The following is a 23,775-nucleotide window of genomic DNA, read 5'->3' as shown; positions in this document are numbered from 1 at the left end:
CGATGTTTGCTCAGTGTGTTGGAGGTTTTCTACCGGGATTCTACTTTAGAATCAAAATTTGCCCCTCTTTTCAATCTAAGAAAAGGTTGTTTGCTGCACTGTCTATTGCTTCAAGTCCCGTGGGTTAACTCTGAACTTGGAAAATCCGCTTTTAGCTATTTTGCTCCAAAAATGTGGAATAATTTATATCCCACTCTCTTGTTTCTCTTGGACAAATTAAGACAATTATCTCAATCCACTTTACCACAGTGTGTGATTTCTATCTCGAGGGAAAACCTCAATAATTTTTGAGGCTTCAATCAACGTTTGAAATGAAATGTCTGTGCTGGACTACAGTGATGTTTTATACATGCACTCCTCCTCACTAAGCTAACACACTATTGATACTGTGTAATATGGAGCTCTGAGGTTCATCACTCATTTTAAATCCCTCTCTCATCACTGTTTATTGTATGCAAATGTTGGATGGACTTCACTTGGACAACAGGCTGTAAAATATGCACAACTTGATCAAACTAATAAACCAAAGTGACGCCCATGTCCAGTTATCTAGATGAAAACTAGAAAAACATCAAATGAAAACATGAATAACATAAATCATGAAAACGTCAGTACTAAGGTGGTGCTTGTATCTTTTTTTTCTTTCAGATATAACAAGTTGCTGGAGGTCATCTCGCAGAGTCTGGGTGATATTGTGAAGGCTCTGAATGGTTTAGTGGTGATGTCATCAGAACTGGAGCTTATGGCCAACAGTCTGTTTAACAACCTGGTGCCTGATATGTGGAAAGCTAAGGCAAGACGCACAGCACTTTTACGATGCTCTTGGTGATACCAGTGGGCTTATGATCACTGTTTAACAAACACACTTCAGAGTTTGAAATCTTTTTTTATTTTTTTTATTCAAAAAGAAATAAAAACACAAAATGTCAGAGTACAGACAGCTGCTGCTTGTCTGGAACTGAACCTTAAATATGATCTCCATCTTTGTTTGTTTGCATCATGTTGGAGATATTACTCAGATATTCTACCTTAAGAAGCTTTATAATAAACATTTTGATAAAAGTTCTTTAATTCTGTTACCAATGCGGGATCTTCTTTCTAACAATAAATACCTCTGGTGGTGTGCCTCTCTCACCCCAGGCCTACCCGTCTCTGAAGCCTCTGGCCTCCTGGGTGTCAGATCTGCTCCAGAGGATCAATTTCCTGCACAGATGGGTCTATAATGGCATTCCACCTGTCTTCTGGATTAGTGGCTTCTTTTTCCTCCAGGCTTTTCTCACCGGAACCCTCCAGAATTATGCCCGTCGCTCGGGCTTCTCCATCGACACTATTGGATTTGACTTTGAGGTGAGACGTAAGCTGTTTATCAGAAAATCTGTCATTTCTACTGTTTCTGTCTCACTGACAACAAAACTGCTCACTTTTTGTCAGGTGTATTAACTCTGCACACACATATTTACCACTCTGACTGAGTATATCAAATACTGTAAAGGAAACTGCCAGGTTTTGTGTATTTAAAAATGTATTTTTTATGATTTATGCTGACTTTTCTTGTTGTCCCTTTTCTTTCTGTTTCTTTTTTACCTCAGGTTGTAGTGAAGCCAGTGTCAGAGATAACGGAGAAACCAAGCACAGGCTGCTATATCCACGGTCTATTCCTGGAGGGTGCTCGCTGGGATAAGCAGGAATGTCAACTCACCGATTCCCGGCGCAAGGAGCTCTACACAGAAATGTCGGTCATCCGGCTCATCCCGGAACCTAACCGCAAACCTCCACCCACTGGGGTCTACGTGTGCCCCATCTATAAGACCCTCACACGTGCTGGTTAGTCTGCGCAAAGTCCGATTTAAAAATGTATTCAATGTATTTTCCTTTTGGCAGGGAAATAGGCAACTAAAACTTTTGCTGCATCATTAACACTTTCTTTAGCATGACTTAGTCTCAGGCTTCTCGCTCTTGTGTTTGTGTTTGTGTGTATCTCCTCTTGGTGGTTTTATTACTCACCAAAAATAGACTCCAGTTAGGGTCCTGTTTCATGAAGCGTCTAAATGTGCAGCTCTGTTTTTTCCACCCACAGCATGAAGCTGACACCTTCATGTTGGCACATTGGACCGGCAGAGAACTCAGTGTAGTAATGGAAAAATAACTTACTATCTGAATTTTCTCACTAAATGGCTTTGTTTACTTTGTAGGGACTCTGTCTACAACCGGTCATTCAACCAACTATGTGATTGCAGTGGAGCTGCCTACAGATCAGCGTCAGGGACATTGGATCAAACGGGGAGTGGCCCTCATCTGTGCATTGGACTATTAAACACAAATACACACATTTTTCCTTAAACAAGAAAAAACACCTGTGGTGACTGTGTCTTTATTTTAAAGCTCACATGGTAAAAATGGGAAATGGGCTTGAGTTGTATAGCTCTTTTCTAGTCTTCTGACTACTCCAAGTGCTTTTACACCGCATGTCACACCTACCCATACACACGCTGATGGCAGAGGTTGCTATGTAGCGAGATCATCAGAAGTAACTAATCCCATTCATACACATGCATACGCCGCAGGAAAGTGTCTTGCCTAAGGACACATTGGACATGTTGCTGCAGGAGCTGGGGATCGAACCCTCAATCGTTCCACTTGAGAGACTATGACCTGTAGTTTAAAAGACTAGAAAAGCACAATACAACTCAAGTCTATTTACCATTTCCTTCTCTGTGACTTTATACATCCACATAGCCTACATCTCCTCCTTTAACGACCAGTTGTAGCTGTTATCAGATGTTGAGAAAAGATTCAGAAGCGTTACAGAAATTAAGGATGGTGAAGAAAAACTTATCATAAGAGTAACATCTTCAAGTTAGTCTAAAATATATAAGAAAAGTAAAAGAAACACATATTGAGCAAATAACTCTGGGAAAACATAAACTTATAGCGTATTATTTGTGTAAAAACATTTTATTCTGAAACACGGGGTTACTGTATCCTACTTTATTTAAGTATTCTGTGTTATTAATATTCTGTCTTGAAGATGTTTTGAGAAGTCAAAACTGCTATTTCTCATTTCGCTTTTCTTTTAAGAATGGTGGTAAAATAAAGTTCAAAATGACAGCCAAAGAAAATGGTCAAGTGTTAGACAACACATCTTAACTGATCTCTCACACACCTGCTTCAGTAATAATTATGGCAACAGAATGAGAGCCTCAGGCCTTTCCAAATTTCTCATTTGCTCTCAAACTTGACCCAAGTTTCAAGATTTCAAAAACCTCTCAGCAAAGAAATTGGAAATCCTTATCCTGAACTTTGTCTGCAAGACAAAATCTCGAACCCCTGAAGAGAAGAAGACCACCTGACTGAAAAATCATCAAATGACTTTTCAGCTAAACTCACCGGCTGGACCCCCTGTGGAGGAGACCCTGCAGACCAAAGTCAGAGCTGCTGATTGTCACTCACTGTGGTTGAAAAAAAGATGAGTATGAGTTTCTGACTGAAATAAAAAATGAAGTACTCCAAATGCTAATCGTGTTTGAGTGGATTTCATCACTAGTGAAATACTTCTTTTCAACTTTCACCCTATAATATTATTGTATTTTAATCTGGTGCTTGTTCATCATTCTAACATTTTTTTTCCTACTCCACCACCATGCTGCTGCCATTCACTGTACATACAGGAAGAATGAGCTACTACTTTGTGAAGAAAAAAGTAACGCAGAATACTTTAAACCAGCATAGCCTGGTTATTTATGTGATATAACTGATTAACAAACTCAGAGATTATAAATCTGACTAATCATCATTTATTTTTCTCTCCTTTTATCTTACTCGACCTCATGAGCAGCGGACCAGTTCTAGCCCCTGATTTAGCTCTCACTGTAAGTTTAATTATAAAGACAAACCTGTTTATTCATGTAAAAGTAAATTTAATCAATCACATTTTTTTTCTCATCTTACTCCATCACAGCCAGAGCTCCTGCAGTTCCCTTGTGGTGGTCAAAACAGTAAAACAGGATGGTATACAAGGACAGCAAATTCAGCACATCCATGATTTGCTTGATGGCAAAGATAAAGCAATGACCTCTGACCTGCAGGAGTAGTATACTGATGATTTTTCTAATACCTAACCTCTCTCTCTGGACATGTGATTGCTCCAATCGTCAGTGCAAAAGATAAGGCCTGAGTCGCCGTTGGTGTAGTGGTAAGTTTGCGTGCCCAATGTACAGAGGTCCTGGAACCACACGGCACAGGTTCATATCCAGCCTGTGGCTCCTCTCCTGCATGTCATTTCCACATCTTTCTCTCTCCCTGATTTCTATCCACTGCCCTGTCCCTCAAAAACCATAGAAATTGCAGATCATTTTTTTCCTGGATTCTCTAAATTAATAGTCCATTTCGTATAAATTATTTTATATTAACTTATTGTTGAATACAAATGGCTAAGAAATATGTATTTCTTGTTTTCTTCTATTTCATAGATCTGGACTTGATCCTGGATCCCCTGTGATTGGACGTCAATCGAACTACACAAAGCATGTATGTCATCATTCTTTCTAAACCTAACTGGTTTGTTTTAAATTCAATAATGCACTCACACATCTGAAGGAGTATTGGTATTTGGTGAATTGATTTCCCTCGAGGGTGTTTGGCTGGTTGAAGATTTGAAGATGTAATCAGTTGAAAGTGTTACAAAAATGTGTAGTGGTTAAACTACTCCTAAAGTCCTCTTTTCAACAAGAAGTTACACAGAGTCATCTAGATCACTTTGTAGAACTCTGAACAGATCTATTTAAATCATTACTGCACAGAATGAAAGCATAGAAACAAATCAACAGTTCAGAGGAATCATCACAAATCAGTGCAATTCTTTATTTCAAATGTTATTGCATAGAAATGTTTTGGTGCATGCAGTTGTCCCCTGTATAAAGAAAAATAACATTTCCTCTAGCTTCCCATCATTGAGCCTGATTAAGCATCCCTGGCTGGCTGATGGTCTGATGGTTCTCAAAGCTTGTTTGATGTTAGCTGCAAAAAACCTGGCGTGGACTGAGTGAAAAAACATCCTCATGTTATCTTTGTGCATTTTACACCTGATGTTTGTGCTCTTAATGATGTATCAACCATTTCAAATTTCAAAGTTTTTCCTTCCTTGCTGTGATTCCCGGACTGTGGGAATTGTCATGACACACTTGGTCACAACTTCAAACACTTCATAGAATTTGAGTTAAGGTGTTTTTGTTTTTTACATACAGCACATCTGCTATTGATCATGACCTGTAGGATGTGACTCATGAACAGTCCACTCTTTATTGTACTATGAAAGTTTGAGTTTGTTTTGTTTCTTTATCTATTACAGTTATTTCCAACACATGTTGGGTAATACATGAAAAGTTATTGGCTCATCCTTATGAAAGTGTTTTGTAATCGTGTCTGTCCTTTATTACACTTTTTGTTTTAGCAGGATTTTGTCATAGGACAACAATATAAGAGTCAGAGTGAAAATCACAATCCCATGGGTTGCAGGCTGGATGAGAAAAATGGTGACAGTCATGCTCCACAAAAGCTTTGCTGCAAGGACAAAGTGTCTTACATAAAGAACACTATTAAAAACACAATGATTTATTCCATCCTTCCTTAAATCTCCAAACCAACAAAGCTCACTGGACACTAAACATAACATACGTCCTGCTCCTTTAAGACGACCGCATAGTGGCTGTTGAGAAATATGACTTAACTGTAGGTGGGTGGTGCTTAAATCAGCAGTGACAGTGACTGGCCATGTGAACACAACCACAGGACTCCCGGTGAACGGGAAGCTGAGCTCACCAGGATCAACAGAAAATCCCCACTGTTGCTGTCTCCTCCACATACTGACTGGAATTATCCTTTTGAGACTTTCAGATGTTTACTGTCTTTGGATTTCTATGAAGAGACACATTTGACAAAGAATACTTCTTAGGTAGATGGACAAATATTTAAGTCGGAAGAGAATGAATAGTTATTATTAAGTTGTGCAAACAATGTTATTGGTTTTCTGTGCTACACTCTAGGTTCATTTGAATTAACCTCTGGAGTCCTCACAAGTCTGCGGCGCCAGGACAAGCAGACGCACCAGCGGGTTCTCCCTCGCAGCTTTTACAAAATTACCGGAGGACAGCAGGAGTCATCGCATTGATTGACTCACGCTTTCTTCCTCTGCTGGTAAAAACAAGCCGGTGTGACCATGCTACAAAATGAAAACGAAAAGGACAAACCGCTGCAGGCGCCGAAGGCTGAACCTGAACCCGACTCCCCGGCCGACGGCCCGCAAAAGCAGCAGCCCGCTCCTCCAGCTGCCGAGGGAGAGGACGCAGACTGCGGCTCCGCTCACTTCCCCTTGCCCGTTCATCCTAAACTTGAGATAAAGCGCAACGCAGTGACAGACGATTATAAGATCTCCACTCAGGTCCTGGGCTTAGGGATCAACGGAAAAGTCCTGCAATGCTTCAACAAGAAGACAGGAGAGAAGTGCGCACTGAAGGTAGGTTACTCATGTCACCTGACACTATTAGGCTTTCAGGAGTTTATGATAAACAAGTTAGAAAACAGAAGAGTCCTCAGCTTAAATCCTCTTGTAAAAAATGCACTAGAGTAGAGGCCAGTCTTTGACTATAGCCTAAAACTTAATGATTCAATCGTTTATTTACTTTTGGGATATAAACCTGCATCTCTCTTGAAGATAAATCATCTTTCTTTATTTCCTAGATTGTCCTCTTTGGAAGTAGACATTGTTAGCTGTGCTTTTACAAACACCAAGGTGTTCATCTGTGTGAGAACTACTTTCAGTTTCTCTCGGTTGTCTTTTCCTGTTAATCAGTTCAAAATAACAAGCTGCAGACAAGTTTTTATATTTGTTGTAGTGAATTAATACATCAGTTTTAACTGAGGAAATCCAATTATCCTTCAAAACAACCAACACTTGGCTACATTCCAAGTATTGGTTTCCTATCTTTAGTGCTTTATATCTTGATGAAGAATCATGTTTGGCCTGTAATTACCAGTTGAGAACTAAACTTGTACATCTAGCTGAGATTAAAAATCTTTGACCTTTATTGAGGTCGGCGTTGTGTAACAGAGCTACAGGACTCAAACCATCACCAAGGCTTCAAGCTGTGTCTACAGACTGGTGTAGGTGCATGTCATGTACATGCTCTGCATATGTGAAGGCTAAAAGTGACCACAGCGCTGTGTTTCGTGGAATCTCAGCCTATCTTTGGAGCAGATGGAAGTTGTGGGGCACACAGTCACACAGCCACATGCTTTAACATGTTACTCTGCTCCATCGAGGCACATGGATTTTGACAGTGGCACCAAATACTTGGAGTAGTGGTAACTTGGGTACGCCTTAAATCACGTCTAAATGCAAACAAGCATGGGTCGTAAGGCTGTCACCACAGACTCGAAGATTTACTGGCTTACAGTAATCTTTCCTAACCAGGCCACAGTGTCACAGGCAGAGCTGTTGGCCCCGTCTCTGTGATAGAGACAGAGGATGAGAAAAACTGCAGCAGAAAATAGGGAGTCACAAACAAAAGGCCAAAAGGGGTAGAATGCTCGATAGCATCATGTCAGACTGGGAGAGAGAAGAACACAATTAGTGTCGGAAAACAGCAGCAGGGAGACAATGATATGTTGCTGAAAAACCTTGAGGCAACTTGGTGGATTGGATCTGAGATATATTTTTATATCATAGACCAAAGCACAAGCTTCAATTTTTAAGAGAACACTGGAGTGAACCTGATACCTGTCAGCTGATATTATCATGCTCACATGGACATATCATAGCACTCATGGTCTCAGATATTCCCTGAAATGAACTTTTTTCTTCACAGAAAAATAAAATGCAGAACATAATGCTTGGAAGGGTTTTTGAGAAGGTTTCATAACAAAGTAAGTCAAGTGGAACTCTCAGCAATGTTTGCAGCCCATGAAGCAGAACAACACAGTCGACAAGACAGCACACAACACTAAACAATTTGAGCTTGTATACGATTTTCTAGTCTTCTGACTACTCAAAGCACTTTTACACCGCTGGTCACACCTACCCATTCACACCCATTCACACACTGATGTCAGAGGCTGCTATGGAAAGTGACTGTCAGAAGTAACTAATCACTTTCATACACTGCTAGACTTTTTGGACAATGTATAATAACATTACATGTTCTCCTTTCAAAGTTTTTTGGTTAAGAAATATGCTGTCTGAGCACATTTGAATAGTTAAATCTTAAAAAGGGTCCTTAAACTTGATATGTTGGAAGCCTTTTCTTTGCTATCATGAAAAAAAATGTGTTTTTCTGTCTCACAAAAATCTGTTCAGTCATGTAATGGCCGACTGCTTTCATATTGCATCACCTGGTGCTTGACTTCAGCTTCCAGCATAGTTGGTGGACAGGAGGTCAAGGTGACCCAAGCTTAGAGAACAACACAAACCCCTCATATTTATAATTCTTTTCCCAATAGTTCTTACTGACATGCGTGCTGTTCTGAACAAGAGGCAGTGTTTGAGTGTACCTGATAGGGAATTTATTCTGCTTTATTGCTATTTAAGCTCATTTAAGACTTCCCCTGAGTTTTTTAATCTCAAGGCAAAAGGAAATAATGGAGAGTGCTGAGGAGAATTGACCCGCTCACTTGCTTTTTAATTAAGTGTTGCTCTGAGCGCTAAACGTAATGGATGGGGATAGGTTTAATCCACTTTGCAACAGCGCTGGAGAGTAGCCATCCTTTTAATGTAATGCTGTTATAGTCATCAGGATTCTTTTAACTTGTGTGACTCCTGGGAGGAGAGGGACCTAGGAGAGCCCTGAAATCTAAGCAGTCCATTTGACAACCATTATACCGCTGGAAGCACTTCTTTGGCCTGTGATTGTTGAATTTCAGTGTTTCAACCGTTGTTTCAAAGCAAGATGTACAACCTACAGGCCTATGTACAGCTTATGTTGTCAAAGTCTTCCCTTGGACTTGTTTGTGTGTGTTGTTCATCTCTGGACTGTGGAGCCATTTGATATGCTGGTGGCACAACTGGGTTTCCTGTTGGATCCACAGAGAATAAACTGAGGTGAGATTTTTCAGTGTGGTGGTCTGTTTCCGCTGAAAACTTTACTCTGATCTTATGCAGGCTCACTTTAGGCAGCTGGGGCTGAGCTAATTGGTCTCAGAGTTTTGGGCTTAATCGTCTCCATTGACTTTAAGGCTTCAGCTACTTGTTGCTCACTTCAAGTGCATTTTGTGCACTATGGAGAAAAGCTCTACAAGGTTGTCTTAAATGAAAATAACAGGAGGTCCCTCATGGCTGAGGATCTTCTTGGTACTCTTTGTACTTTGTACACACCAGTTGTCTGATGTTTTTGTGTGCTGTAGGTATAAACTAAGTATTTTTCTCACAGGGTTACCTTTGATGTTTAGGATAAACTTGTATTGTGTGTTTTACTTACTTAAAGTGAAATGTTGAAGTGTTTTGAGTATGTCATGTGAGATTTAATATTAGTTTAAGTTAATAGGTGCTTTCGGACCGCGTAGTTCTGGGGACTGTTTGAAGAGGAACTATCCACTAGGCAGTTCCCTGAGAACTTCACACCATGGGGACTTTTTTTTTCTGTCTGCATTTGCACCGCCATGGTGCTGGGAGAGTGAGGCTGGAGCTAAAAAGATCCTTCAAATGGGTTTCAAGGACCTAAAATAGTGAATAGTTCCTGCGGTCAAGAATCAATAAAAAAGGGGCAGGGTTCCAATACTTCCTAAGACTATGAAAAAGTACCTGCAGTCTGAAAACGCCTTATCAGTTTAAGTGTTAAAAGTCTATAGTAATTCTGAGAGGTTCAGACAATCATTACACACTTCATAGACCACTTGTTGTAGACTTTATGAGGGAGGCTTTATTGCTTTCAGTTGTAAAGATAAAGCAGTTTTTTTTTTAGATAAAGACTACAGCGCTCTGACGGCTGCTAATATTAAATACAGAGTAAACATGTTGGAGCAGTGACCTGTTTGTGTGTAGTAAGAGGGATCGAGGGAGAGTTGCTGTTCTGCTGAACTCATCGTCCATCATTCAGATGTGTGTGTGTGTCCCAGACTGTCCATCAAAGACACAGATCTGAATGGTTAAGAGGAGTGAAAGGTTGCGGTTCAGTGGTTTACAGCAGATTTTTTCCAATACTTCCTAAGACTATGAAAAAGTACCTGCAGTCTGAAAACGCCTTATCAGTTTAAGTGTTAAAAGTCTATAGTAATATCTTATCATCCAAGCTATGCTAGCTATTGGGTTGGTCTGAATGTCAGTCTGTCCAACCAAATACCTGTTAAGTATTTAAGTAAAAAAACGAAACAAACAAAAACAGACAGAGCACTTCCTGCGGGGGAAACTACAACGCTAGTTTCTCATATTTTCGACGACTGAAGCTACAGACCTATCACAGATCAGTGGGTGGGAAACACTCCCAGAATCTAAACTTAACGTCCGCCATATTGCTTTGAAGCTATGCTAACAGGCTCTATGGAGAAAGCTGATAATGGTGAAAAAAGCTGATATGGATGAAGGGGATTTTGTAGGTCTTGGTCTTTTGCTCGAATCGGATGTTCGTGACTATCTCTACGAGCCGCAATATTGCAGCGAGACGGCTGCTGCTATATTGCTGGATCCCGCCGGGGCGGACTGATAGTGTCGGTGCTCTCACTGTTTGCCTGGGGGCAAACAGGGAATTTGCTCCGTCTGTAGGGACTTGGGTTGGGAATCGGAGAGGCACCAGTTCAAGTCCCGGTGCGGACCAAAAATGGAAGTTGGTCTGGTAGCTGGAGAGGTGCCAGATCACCTGCTGAGCACTGCCGAGGTGCCCCCGAGCAAGGCACGAAACCCCCTCCCCACCATCAGCCCAGGAGTGCCCGCTGTGGGCCGCTGTGTGACTCTGACATCTCTCCATCTATAGGATCCTGTTTGTGCATGTGTGTATATTTCAACCTATGTGTGTACATATATGTACATTTCTACTACATATATGACCCAATGTCAATACAGATTCATGTTTCAACGGGTGAAGTATCCCTTGAAGTTTTTATTTGTCCACACTGAAACAAATTTACCTTTGAAACCTATGGTATTTCCATCAGGTTCATCTACCCTCTGCGCTAAGTGCTAATAAAAGTTAGCATGATGAACTAAGCTAGAAACCTAGGAGGCATCCATAGACTGTACATAAACATGGATAAAGCCTGAGTGACGCCACCTATTGGTTACTCAAGTGGGCTTTTGAAGCCCATTGATGGCCGTCGCCATGCTGGAAATGCAGTCTCAACTTTATTTTCAGTCAAACATAGACAGTGTAAAGAGCTCGAGCTGAGGCTTGTTTTAACCCTCCTGACAAACAGCTACAATGCGAAGTTCCCGATAAAGACATGAACTATTTTGTAAAATAGTAAAAACAGGCATTACAAATGGGTGTGTATGTGACATGGGGCTTCTGCAGCCCGCTTTAAGTGGACACTCCGTGAACTGCAGGGTTTTGCACTTCCCTATTGGCTTCATTTATCAACACCACAGGTTGCTGCTTGTAGACATCACATTAACATGCTGGATGCTACCTCAGCTAGCCTCCAGCTGACATGCCTATGTTAAGCCTGACAGAGCTGCTAATTACTGTGGACAAGTGTATTTAAAAACACATTTTTTAACAATGTATCAATCTTACATTTTATTAGTGGTTTTATGAAATAACCCTTACTTATCAGCTAAATGTAGTGGAGTTGTAGAGCGTTACCTTCAAATGCTTTAATTCTGAGAGGTTCAGACAATCATTACACACTTCATAGACCACTTGTTGTAGACTTTATGAGGGAGGCTTTATTGCTTTCAGTTGTAAAGATAAAGCAGTTTTTATTTTTTAGATAAAGACTACAGCGCTCTGACGGCTGCTAATATTAAATACAGAGTAAACATGTTGGAGCAGTGACCTGTTTGTGTGTAGTAAGAGGGATCGAGGGAGAGTTGCTGTTCTGCTGAACTCATCGTCCATCATTCAGATGTGTGTGTGTGTCCCAGACTGTCCATCAAAGACACAGATCTGAATGGTTAAGAGGAGTGAAAGGTTGCGGTTTAGTGGTTTACAGCAGATTTAGTGACCCTGCATTAAGTCCCAATAATGCTGCCTCATAAAATAAAAGAGTCCTTTAGAAGATTGACTGTACGTCCCTCTCATTCCTCTCTCTCTCTCTCTCTCTGCCTCATGTTGTCTCTGTTTGTGTTTAATCCACATAGTCCTTTTTTTATTGTAGGCTGTTCTGGTTCAGTGCAGGAAATTAAGGAAACCAGCTCACATGCTCTCTGTTCTAATTAAAGTCATAAAGATATGAATGAAAAAGCCTACACAACAGGTTCCTGTAAAACCTCTACTTCTACTTTCAACACGCTGCTGCTCTGAAGCACGTCCCCTCACTTCCTCTTTGACATTAGCAAGCTAACACTCAGCGTTGTGTGCTCTTTTGACATTTTGAGTTCACAAACAATACGATGTTTCACATCCACCTTTACTATTGAACCTGAAAGTGTACAAATGATCAGTTAAACTTTGAGAATGAAATCTGTGTGTGTGTGTGTGTGTGTGTGTGTGTGTGTGTGTGTGTGTGTGTGTGTGTGTGTGTGTGTGTGTGTGTGTGTGTGTGTGTGTGTATGTATGTCATGTGGCAATGAGTCAGCCCCTCCGTGTTTTGTACACCGGGCTTGCCTTGTGAACAGCAACACACTACTCCGTCAGTGTCACATCCAAAAATACCCACTGACTGAAGATCTGTGCTATGTTAATGTCCCCCCACCTGCTGCATGAGTGTGTACGGGTTTGTGTATATTTATCTGCTGAAGTCAAACATACATCCTGTCTTGTGACCACACGGCAGCTTGAGGACAACATGTACATACGTTAGGACTTTAACGTCTTTAGCGTGAAGACAGTCAATATTTTGCTTAGTAATAGTTCTTTGATATCATCTTTATGGCTGTGATTAGCAGATATTCTCCTTTTTTTTAGTTGTTTGTTTTGTTTATTAAGATCTCCATTCACTTCTTTGTTAAATAGTAGCTACTCTTCCTGGGGTCTCCATATCTTCATTGACAAGATTTCATAAAAACACATCCATGACATTCATACTCACAGTACACGAAAAATCATCAAATAACCAATGCAACAAACAACAACACAAACTCAAAACACTGAAAAAAAGAAAAGTACCTGGCAACTCGTTGGTGGACGTCCTGCCTGAACGCCCTCCTTTGTACCTATCCTTCTTCCTGCATCTTATCCCATCTCCCTCTATCCCATTTTTCAAGCCCTGCGCAGTTTCAGTAGATGGCCGTTCATCATGAGCCTGGATTTGCCTCGTGGCTAAATGTTGCTAAGTGCTGTGCTCATGGTGGCTTAAAAGCTGGGTCTTTGTAATATAGCAATGAGTATGGTCTTTTGACCTGTATTTTTGGAATTTTAAATAACAAAGAGTAAGGTCTTTTACCTGCTCTTTGTAAAGTGTCTCGAGATAACATTTGATTGATTGATAGATCACAAGAAAAATCTATACAATAGTATTTCTTGTGTAAATCAGAATCAGAATCGTTTTTTATTGCCAAGTACATTTACACGAACAAGGAATTTGTCTTGGTGTATTTGTGCAAAAAACATTTGAATAATAAAATATGAAAGCAATTACAATAATAAACAATTTAGATGTAAAAATATAAGAAACACAAAATGTGCAATGGAGGATCTGTGCAGTTGACAATGAAACAAACCTTACAGTGTATATAAATCTACTCAGAGTTTATAAGGAAAATAAATTTAGAGTCCAGTGGGCGTTAATGTAAAGCATATAAACAGTTCCAGCCTTCACATTACGTTGATGTTTTCTGACTGTGGGGCTGATGAGAGTCTGTGTTATGTGGGGGGAGAGGGGAGGGCAGGGACATGTTCAAATAAATACAATCTTACTTTTTTGTGAAAACATCTTGCATTACGACCATGGACTGTAAATATTACGATTACTACATGCCATCACCGCTCGATAATGCTCTGTCATTTGCATTAAACTAGTTCTACAGGGTGGCAACAAAAAAACGGCCGTCTGATTGCTGTCGAGTAGAGTGATATATTTCCATCCCCCAAAAAAAGACAGTTTACTGTAAAGTATATCTGGAGTTTTGGTTGTAATGATATTTCTAATAAAACTCATCAAAGGAAAATGCAAACTACTTTTTTTTACATGTAAGCAGGCCAAAGGCTTCTTCATTAAAGTGACTCTTGTTCTAGATGATCAGTGAAGAACAGTATAAACTGTTTTGTTCTGTGCTACTTTCAGTCTTTTCAAATAAGTTTCTGCTTTGATAGACCAAATAACTGAACAATTATTTAACTGTGATAACACTAACGCTCAGACTGGTTCTTTAATTAAACAGTCAGGCAGTAACATCCTGCAGTGCCTTACAGTAACCTGTTAATCATTTCTTGACCCTGTTCTGTTCAAGCAACATCCCATTACTCATATTGGACATGAGAAAAAAAATAGGAAAAAGGATAATTCTGCTAACCGGAGAGCAGCGAACCAGTCAGTATTCAGTTTTGTCTGAAACATTAGAAAGAATGCAGTTGCAGAATCTTTTGGTTTAGTTAAAGTTATAGAGCTCATGAAAGTACTTCATAACAGCATGTTCTGCACTGTTATTTATATGTAAGATTTATTACAACAAAGACAACATGTTACTAAAGTAAAAGGGATGACAGTATTGACAACAGTATTGAAACAGTTTGGAATACATCATACTTCATGTACAGTAGTTGATCAGTCCTGTCATAGAAATGTTGTTCATTTTTTCCCATCTTTGTTTCACTCCAGATTCTCTACGACAGTCCCAAAGCCAGACGAGAGGTGGAGCTTCACTGGAGAGTATCAGCAGGACCTTACATTGTTCGAATCCTCAGCCTGTATGAGAACATGCATCATGGGAAGAAGTGCCTGCTCATCATCATGGAGTGGTAGGGTTCACATTTCACAGCTCTACTTATAACACCTATCTGAAAACCAGTTTGTTCTTACATTGTCTCCTTATTTGAACACATCTAGAGTAATCAGGTAAACTAATGGTCACATTTTCCTATAAATAACCAAAAAATAAAAACAACGCTGTCTTTAAAAGAGTTGATATGAAGTAGATTAATGAATTCCAGCACAGAGTGATGAGTCCTTTCTGTTTTCAAATGAAGTCCCATAAGTCACAGCACTGCTTAGGTGAACTAATCATGAAAACGAGTATTTGAATTATTTATTGCCTCTTTTAAGCTAATTCCAATTCCTGACAAGTTAATGGAAGGTTCCAGTTTCTCTGCCCAGTTTCAGTTGTCATAAATTAAAAACCTCAGGCTTTGTAGTGAATAAAAACTCACAACACTACATGTTTCCTTCAACAAGAAACTGTGATCTCTACAAATAAATAAGAACACAAACAGTGAAGAATAAAAGCTGAACCGGTACCAGCCTAACATGCACCTATCATAGGTGTATGTTTACACTACACATAGACCTCCTAAAGAGAAATGGAAATTGATTAAAACCATTCTCTTTGTACATCAAATGATAATATATTATCAGCCAAACTTGGGTCTTGAGTGTGTGTGATGGTTTGTGTATTTTTGTGTCCATCTGCTGTGAAAAAGCTTTTTTACTCGTCACTGATGGGCAGAACATGTATACATGGTAAAGGTCAGATATCAGACGTGACACTCAGAGGAGACAAAGAGCAGACGCTGGCACTGACGAGGAGATAGAAGGACACAATTCCACCTGGGCTTCATGTTTCACCACAAGATGTCCACAACAATGAGTTCCTCCAATGACGGTGTTAACTCAAAGCAAGTGTGTGTGTGTGTGTGTGTGGGTGTGTGTGTGTTTGAAGTGCATACAGGTAGTTGATCTTTGTACTTTTTTTTATTGCCCTCTCTCACTTGAAGTGGAAAAAAACTCAGAAGAATTCAGAGGAAAGGGAAAAAACCACAGAGGATGAAATCATTCTCTCCTCTGTTCAGAGGAATTTTAAACTGAGACTACTGCTTCTCATCATCACATTTTTTTTTTTTTACACAGCCACTGTTTGTGTGATATTGTTTGTAGTGACCTTGTGTGTGCGTGCTTGTGTGTGTGTGTACATTCTTCCGGTTATGCGCGGGTGAGAGGAGGAAGGCAGCACAGCCCACTTCAGTCGCTTGTGCACAAAATCACACACTTTTTCTCTCTCTGTTATCTGCTCATCTGTGACCTCACCGACCACAAAAAGTACACTCTTACTTCACGAGCAACAAACACATTCATATGGGGTCAAGAAGGGAGAGTTTCTGACACTAGCGAAGACTGATGCTTGTGTGGTTGTTAAGATTAGTGAGTGAGATGATTCTGAAATGTTAGGGTGCTGAGAGAATCAGGTCAGAGGTTACTCAGTTACAGTAACATGAGAGTTTGTGTTATAAATAATGAAATACAGTATAATATGACATAAACATCGTGGTGCTTGGTGCTCTTTTCAAAAATATAAAAGCTTAAAGAACTCTCAGTTGCTCATAGTGCACAAATTTGTTCACAATGTATTGAAGAAAACTAAACAAATATATACTTTGCTTAGTTGTATTTATTTATTGTTGTTAGTTGTGATTTTGTATGCACGTTACTCGGTCAGTCTACTTTGCCCATGCTGAGTCCACTGTTGCTGAGCTGCTTGTTCTTGAAGTCTAGTCACGTTGTTGTTTCACAGTTTCTTTGCTGAACTGCTCGAAAATAAAGTGAAAACACATTCATTTTGGCATTTATAAAAGATGTCTGACTTACATTTGTTCAGTAGAAGGTGAACAGTTCAGACTGGAAAAAAAACAAAACAATTTCTCATTGAAAATCAAAACAGGAAAAGCTGAACTGCTCAGTGATAGACATTAAAAGCTTGCTGGAAATGTCGGGAAATTTCAAAACATGAGTCAAAGATAATGGTTTTCATATACAGATGATAGTAAGTGTATGAGAGTCATTTGTTCTACTTTCTAATTTGTTCTAGTTCTAATTTTTGTACGTGTGTGTCCTCAGCATGGAGGGTGGAGAGCTGTTTAACCGCATCCAGGCCAGAGGAGACCAGGCCTTCACTGAGAAAGGTGAGGACTGATGGAGGGATGGATGGTGTTCAAACACATGACAGGATGTTAGAGAGACGGAATGAACCATGACTTCCAGGAAAGAGCAGTAAAAAGCAGACATGTTAACATAAGTAACAGGAAGTAGTGGGATAGAGAAGAAAATCTTTTTACTTCCTGTGTTTTTTCCTTTGCAACGTCGGTTGTTTGATAGTGGAACTGATTCTGGTTTGAGAGATGGTGTTTTTTTTCCCCCTCTTTTCTTCCCAGAGGCTTCTGAGATCATGAGGGACATCGGCACGGCCATCGACTTTCTCCACAATATTAACATTGCACACAGAGACATCAAGGTGCAGAATGATCACCACCCCAACCTTTAACATTATATGTATTGTATACTGTTCATACATCAGGTGCGGGTTCTTAGTTAAATGTTGTTGTATTGTTTGGTTCTTCCTCTGTCTTCTAACCAGCCGGAGAACCTGCTGTACACAAATAGAGAAAGAAATGGCGTCCTCAAGTTAACAGACTTCGGCTTTGCTAAGGAGACGTCGCTACACAACCCTCTACAGACCCCCTGTTATACCCCGTACTACGTGGGTAAGTTGTTTTACATTATTATTCTTATTTACTGGGAGCTTTGACACATTTTGAATCCAAAAAAAGTTAACTTCTCTAAAGCATGTTTTTCAGTCACTGATCCCGATGTCTATTTTAGTCTGTAGTTGTTTAACTTTGATCTTTGTTTGTGTCTTGACGATAAGCTCCTGAGGTTTTGGGTCCAGAGAAATATGACATGTCTTGTGACATGTGGTCATTGGGCGTGATCATGTACATCCTGTGAGTACTGTGTGTGTGTGTGTGTGTTTGTGGGGAGGGGTTTCCACATGAATGACACTACATATTTATTTTTTTGCATTTGTATGATGTATCTGTATATAGATACCTTAACAAAGCATAGGTAAGTGATTTAAGTGTCTCACCATTTTTCTCTCTGTAGGTTGTGTGGCTTTCCTCCATTTTACTCCAACACAGGCCAGGCCATCTCTCCAGGGATGAAGAGGAGGATCAGGATGGGCCAGTATGAATTCCCCAACCCAGAGTGGGCTGAGGTGTCACAGGAAGGTAAAAATGCCACTCCAAAAATGAATGCTTACTTTCTGTTTTGTAGTCCTTTTTGTGAGTGGACACATTTTTGGTCAGAAATCCACAGCAACACAACCTGTAGTTACTTGAATATCAAACCATTTAAATGGGGTCAGAGGTTAAAACATTTAACTTTTCCTGCAATCTTACCAACCCAACAGACATCCCAACATCTGTACAATTAATCTCCTTAAAACGTGATTCACATTTCAAATCTTATTTATTGTGTGAACAGCTTCGAATACTTTCAGGATTTTTTCTGAGAGAGCTCATCATTCAAATGTTTTTCTTTGTCCATAGTAATTATTTTGGAATAACTTGTCTGTTTGATTTGTGCAAATAAAAAAAACATTGTTGAGCACAGGTGTGATTAATAGAAATAAAAAAACAACTGACTCTGCCTCTACAGGCTTACATGATAACCCAGTCAGAGTAGCTATCGTAGAAAAAATCTCAGAACATGCTCATTTATGTACTTCTGGATAGCTGGCAGTGTGAGGGGTAAAAGGATCAACAACCAGGTTGCAGATTTCTCAGTTGAGGCAGAAATTCATTTGGGCCGGCCACATACACACACAATAAATAACATAACATCAAAATGTCTTCTTTCCTCTAGCACATGTCCTCTGCAGACAAAAACAGGAGAGGTTGGGCAAACAGAAAAACTAGCTCTCCTCACAGCCTTCTCAAAAGTGACACACAACCACCAATCTGTTGATCTCACACATTAAATACCATGTTACCTGTCCTCTTTGGCCAACCAGAGAGGAGCTCTGTAATCTGTGCCAGATTGACTACTCAATCTCACCTCCAATGGTAAAGTATACAAAGTATACATATTAAAGAAATAGATAACTAATACATTCTGTTTGCTTTAACATTTTAAAATCATATTAACTGAAGTACTTTTAATCACACATATTTGTACATAAACATTGACTTATAAGTGAAAGGAATGTGCACCTTTCTCTCGGCCTAAACATCAACATTTCTCACACAGTATGCTCCATTACAGTCATCCTCAGCTGACACTTCCTGTTAGTCAAACGCTTTGATTTTAGGCTGCACCAGTTTACATCAAGTGCTGCATCAACTTTTTTTTGTCGTTTTACGTGTCTTTGATGTATTTTGCTAAGTGCAGAATTTGCAAACAGACAACATATTTTGGCGACGGTTTAGGTAAACTACAGTATCTGTTTGCCTTTGCTCTAAGTATAGGTCACTCTGGTTCATCGCCCACGCTCACTGACTGTTCCTGCTGCTGTCTTAACCGTAGGTCAGAGACAACAGCCTGCTTACCAAAGGCAGTGGCAATATGAGAACATGCTGGTTTTTTAAAATTTAATTTCACTTTTCACTCCTCATTAATCCGATTTGCTGTTTAATTAGGCCAATCTGACCCTGAGAAGAAGAAACACTTCATGATACACAAGATGTGCATGTGTGTGCGTGTCCCGCAACTGCTGCTAAAGTGATTTCCTTTGTTTTTTCTCCTCCAGCAAAAGATCTGATCCATCAGCTGCTGAAGACAGACCCAAACGAGAGAATGTCCATCACTCAGTTTATGAACAACCCCTGGATTAATGTCAGTATCTGTGTGTCTAGTATAGACATGATATACTTACAGTGTTGCTTCCTGTTATCTCTGTGCTCATATATCCATCTGTTTGTGCTTGGTGTGTGTGTCTGCGTCCGTGTCTTCAGCAGCAGTCTATGGTGGTTCCCTCTACTCCTCTCCACACCACCCGGGTTCTGACTGAAGACAGAGAGCTGTGGGAGGATGTGAAGGTATGAAGAAAGCAACACTGACCCCCTCTGGTCACACATTTACATTACAATATGTCACTGCTTAGCTGTCAAACTTCAGGTTGATGGCAAATGATAATCAGGTTTGTATTTTGTATTTCTAATCTAATCCAGACCACTCAATGTACAGGTCACATTCACCCATTCACACCACATTCACACACTGATGGTAGAGGCTGCCATTTAAAGTGCCCACTAGTTTTAACTAATCCCATCCATACACATTCTGCTGGTGTAGCAGCAGGGGCAATTCTGGGTTAAGTGCCTTGCCCAAAGACGCTGAGACAAGACCGACCATACCACTGAGCCACAGCCGCTACAGGGACGCACCAGCTATGAAATGTTACACATCAAGTAAACTAAGGGGGGGGGGGGGGCATCTTAAAAAAGGTCCAAATCAATACAGCCTACAGGGTTGAGATAACTGTGAGTCTCTTTAAAAGGGAAAGTTTAAAAAAAACAATTTGTCCTACATTTCCCATTTATTATTAGACCGTGCATGCTTTTTAAAGACCAAGACTTTAAAACACCATCGCTCAGTTTGCAGAGCTCTTTGATCCTAAATGTGGAGGCTCCGTACCCAGGCAGACGTACCCTCGACGACATAGTGGATTATTATCACATCATGAAAGCCATCTGAAGAAACTGTCACTATAGATTTTTTAAGTCTTCAGTGACAGTTATTTACATATCTGAATTGTTAGATTTTTACCACCATCTTCATAATATCCAAACAGCCAATAGGGGGAAGCAGAGGTCACAGTCTAGCAGTCAAATCAGTCAGTACAACTATATAGAGTCACATTTAATACACACACAGAGTTCAGCCTTTAAGACACATTTAAACACAATGATGCTCAGTTACCCTATGACGTAATCTTCAAATCTTTTCTTTTCTTAAGTCACTGCTGGGTTAATTCTCCAGAGCTGTACAAAATGTGTCCGATGTGCTATCACAGTTTTATCACAGTGGCTTTAAATGTGAGCAAAAATCACAAGTGGAATGTCACATTCCTTCACATCAGCTGAATAAACTAATTTTGAGCGATAAGGTCTGAAAAGCAAATTTTTCCACAATGATACGCTAACAATATGCCACTGTCGTTCAATTCTGCAACAGTTCAAAGCTGCGTTGCGTAAAAAGGTCAGAGATTGCACTCTTAACCAAGCGCTTCTCAAAAAGCACAGAAACAGGACGTTATATTCTTTCTCCATGAGCAGTAGAGATTACAACTTTTGCCTGAAGTCATGAAACATATAAGAGGAAGTTTGAGGGTTATTACTTCAGGACTGAAGCTGTAACACCTCATTGTGCAGGACCAGGCCTGACATTCTACTGCATATTGTGTGGTGTAATGTTCATATCTGCTCCAACTTCTCTTTTACTTTGACCAGGGTTGACATGCCCAAGATTTCTGCGTCTTAAAATAAAGTTTGTTCTGCCAATGTAACTTTTGCTAAAATACTGCTAACTAAGTGCTACGCTCATGATGGATTAACGCTGAGTCTTTGAGTAAGGTCTTTTTACGTGCTCTTTTGTAATATTTAAAAACAAAGAGTAAGGTCTTTTACCTGCTTTTTGTAGTGTCTCGAGATAACACTTGTTATGAGTTGATTGATCTTCCCTCAACTCGGAAAAAATGCTATCAGGATTTTTATTTTACCCAGTATACCTTTATTTTGCTTAAACTACAAATGAATGTACTTAAATATAATAATTAACAGCTGAAGAAAATTCAGCTGTACATTTTTCCAAGCATGGGCGGTTCTAGGCAGGGGCCAACAGGGGCCAGTGCCCCTGTAACACTAAGCTTGGTCCCCCCCCTGTGGCCACCCCTCCAAAAGGAAGAACCCCCCTAATAACACATACAGTACACAGTATTTGACTCAACAACCGGACTCACAATCTAAGTATTAAATACTGTTACTGAAACAAATATATATTATGGCGTTTTATTTTGTGCGCTATTATTTGGCATAATATATATATATATATTTTTTTTTTAAGCAATCATCTTTGTCTATTTTTCACCTGGGTTTAATTTTCTCCTCTGACAAAACAATTGGCCCCAGTTTAGCCCCCTCAGTAAGAGTGGTCTAGAACCGCCAATGTTTTGGAGTATCATTGATCCATTTTTTTAAGTGTGCTTTGATAGATGACATAGTCCGTGTTTCAAAGTGAAATATAAGACCGAAGGCAGAAGTCATCTTGATTTATACACGGGAAACAGCTGGCCTTGCTTTGGCTCGAGGGAAAATCTATCCACCAACACATCTAAAACTCACCGATTAACATGTAATTTCTCATGTCATGTCATTAAGTAAATCATTACACAAAGTGAACCTAATATAGTCTTTACTTGACTGCTGTACTCTGTTTGTTGTTTTTATTGTTTTTTTAAAGACCAAACAAAGATATAATAGTTTGATAACTGAGTTAGAGAAACAGGAAGGCAGGTGTTTTTCCCCACCATTTCACATTGCCAGGCTAGCTGTTTACCACTGCTACCAGTCTCAACGCTAAGGCTAAATTAACTGGCAGCCTGCAACATTCACATATGAACAGGACAGGAAGGACACTGGCATCCATCTTTATCTTCTTCTCTGCAGGAAAACAATGATTGCACTATCCAAAATGTCAAGCTATTGCTTTGAACATTTTTGCACTAATGAGTTCAGATGTCTTGGGTGTTGAAGGTTATGTCACACAATAATGTATAAAGATTGGAATTATCATTGATGTCCCCTGTATAGTATTCTCCCCTTCATTTTAAAATATACAGGACTAGTCTTCTGTGAAATAACACACATGATCCTCTCACCTGTCTGTCACAGGAAGAGATGACCAGCGCTTTAGCAACCATGCGTGTGGACTACGACCAGGTGAAAATCAAGGACCTAGACACTTCTAGCAACCCACTGCTCAACAAGAGACGCAAGAAGGCTGCTGCTGGGGGCAAGAGTGGATCCACGGTGTGCCAAAGTCAGTGAAACACAGAGGACTGTTGATGGGAATCTAGGCCCAACTGCCAAAGATGTAAAAAAATAAATAAATAAATAAAGCAGCTCAGAAGATTGAGTCAAGTTTGTGCTCTCAGGAGAGGATTGGAAGAGACCTGCTACGGACTCTTGACAGACTGAATGTTGGAGAGATGTTGTTTGAAATAAGGGGACAACAGTCAAGAGCTGGACATTTATCAGACATATCAACACATGATAGCATCTGTTTCCCCTGTCAGTGTAGAAATCAACACCTCTGATAAGTGTGGGCCTTTCTCTTTTTGATTTTTTTATGTATGTACGTGAATTTGAAGTATTGCCTGTTTGTATGCAGACATGATGTATCTGTAGTGATTTGAATGCTGTGTGGTATTTTAGGACACCTACGTACTGTAGCTATGCACTAGTGTCCACATCACACACACACACGGACAAAGCGACGGTGGTCAGACTGTGAAACTAGAACACTCACTTTTACCTGCCTTGTCTTAATGTCTCCTGTCTTTTGCTAAGTCTGACGTTCACTGTCTTTTCAAAACAATGTAGCCAACATGATGACCTGCAGTTTAAACCCAAGGGAGTGGTTTACATTGAAGCATCAATAAAATGGCCTCAAACATACCATCAAGCATCATGTTTCACTTTTTGTCAC

General features: G+C 39.9%; 1 protein-coding gene across 3 annotated transcripts; it reads left to right on the top strand.

Annotated features, from left to right (window-relative positions):
* Positions 1–5,751: 5,751 nt before the first annotated feature.
* LOC109983920 (MAP kinase-activated protein kinase 2-like) lies at positions 5,752–23,744 on the top strand. Of its 3 annotated transcripts, XM_065955024.1 has the most exons (11): positions 5,752–5,950; positions 6,042–6,511; positions 14,899–15,038; positions 17,128–17,192; positions 17,442–17,521; positions 17,645–17,771; positions 17,936–18,011; positions 18,172–18,296; positions 19,817–19,902; positions 20,022–20,105; positions 22,959–23,744. In XM_065955024.1, the coding sequence occupies exons 2-11, from the start codon at positions 6,215–6,217 to the stop codon at positions 23,112–23,114; spliced, it is 1,236 nt and encodes a 411-aa protein (XP_065811096.1). In that variant the 5' UTR covers positions 5,752–5,950; positions 6,042–6,214; the 3' UTR covers positions 23,115–23,744. The 3 variants fall into 3 exon arrangements, with proteins under 3 accessions (XP_065811096.1, XP_020489522.3, XP_065811095.1); XM_020633866.3 differs by having other exon boundaries at positions 5,752–6,511; positions 20,025–20,105; XM_065955023.1 differs by having other exon boundaries at positions 5,752–6,511.
* Positions 23,745–23,775: the final 31 nt, after the last annotated feature.

Source organism: Labrus bergylta, chromosome 5, assembly GCF_963930695.1.
Source record: "Labrus bergylta chromosome 5, fLabBer1.1, whole genome shotgun sequence".
NCBI lineage: Eukaryota > Metazoa > Chordata > Actinopteri > Labriformes > Labridae > Labrus > Labrus bergylta.
The sequence above is the reverse complement of the archived record's forward strand: the minus strand, read 5'-3'. Positions and strand labels throughout refer to the sequence as shown.

Excerpts from the sequence above, each read along its gene's own strand:
- LOC109983920 (XM_065955024.1), top strand. The coding sequence starts at position 6,215 with ATGCTACAAAATGAAAACGAAAAGGACAAACCGCTGCAGGCGCCGAAG. Across the intron at positions 6,512-14,898 it reads GAGAGAAGTGCGCACTGAAG|ATTCTCTACGACAGTCCCAA; the intron begins GTAGGTTACTCA and ends GTTTCACTCCAG. Across the intron at positions 17,193-17,441 it reads CCAGGCCTTCACTGAGAAAG|AGGCTTCTGAGATCATGAGG; the intron begins GTGAGGACTGAT and ends TTTTCTTCCCAG.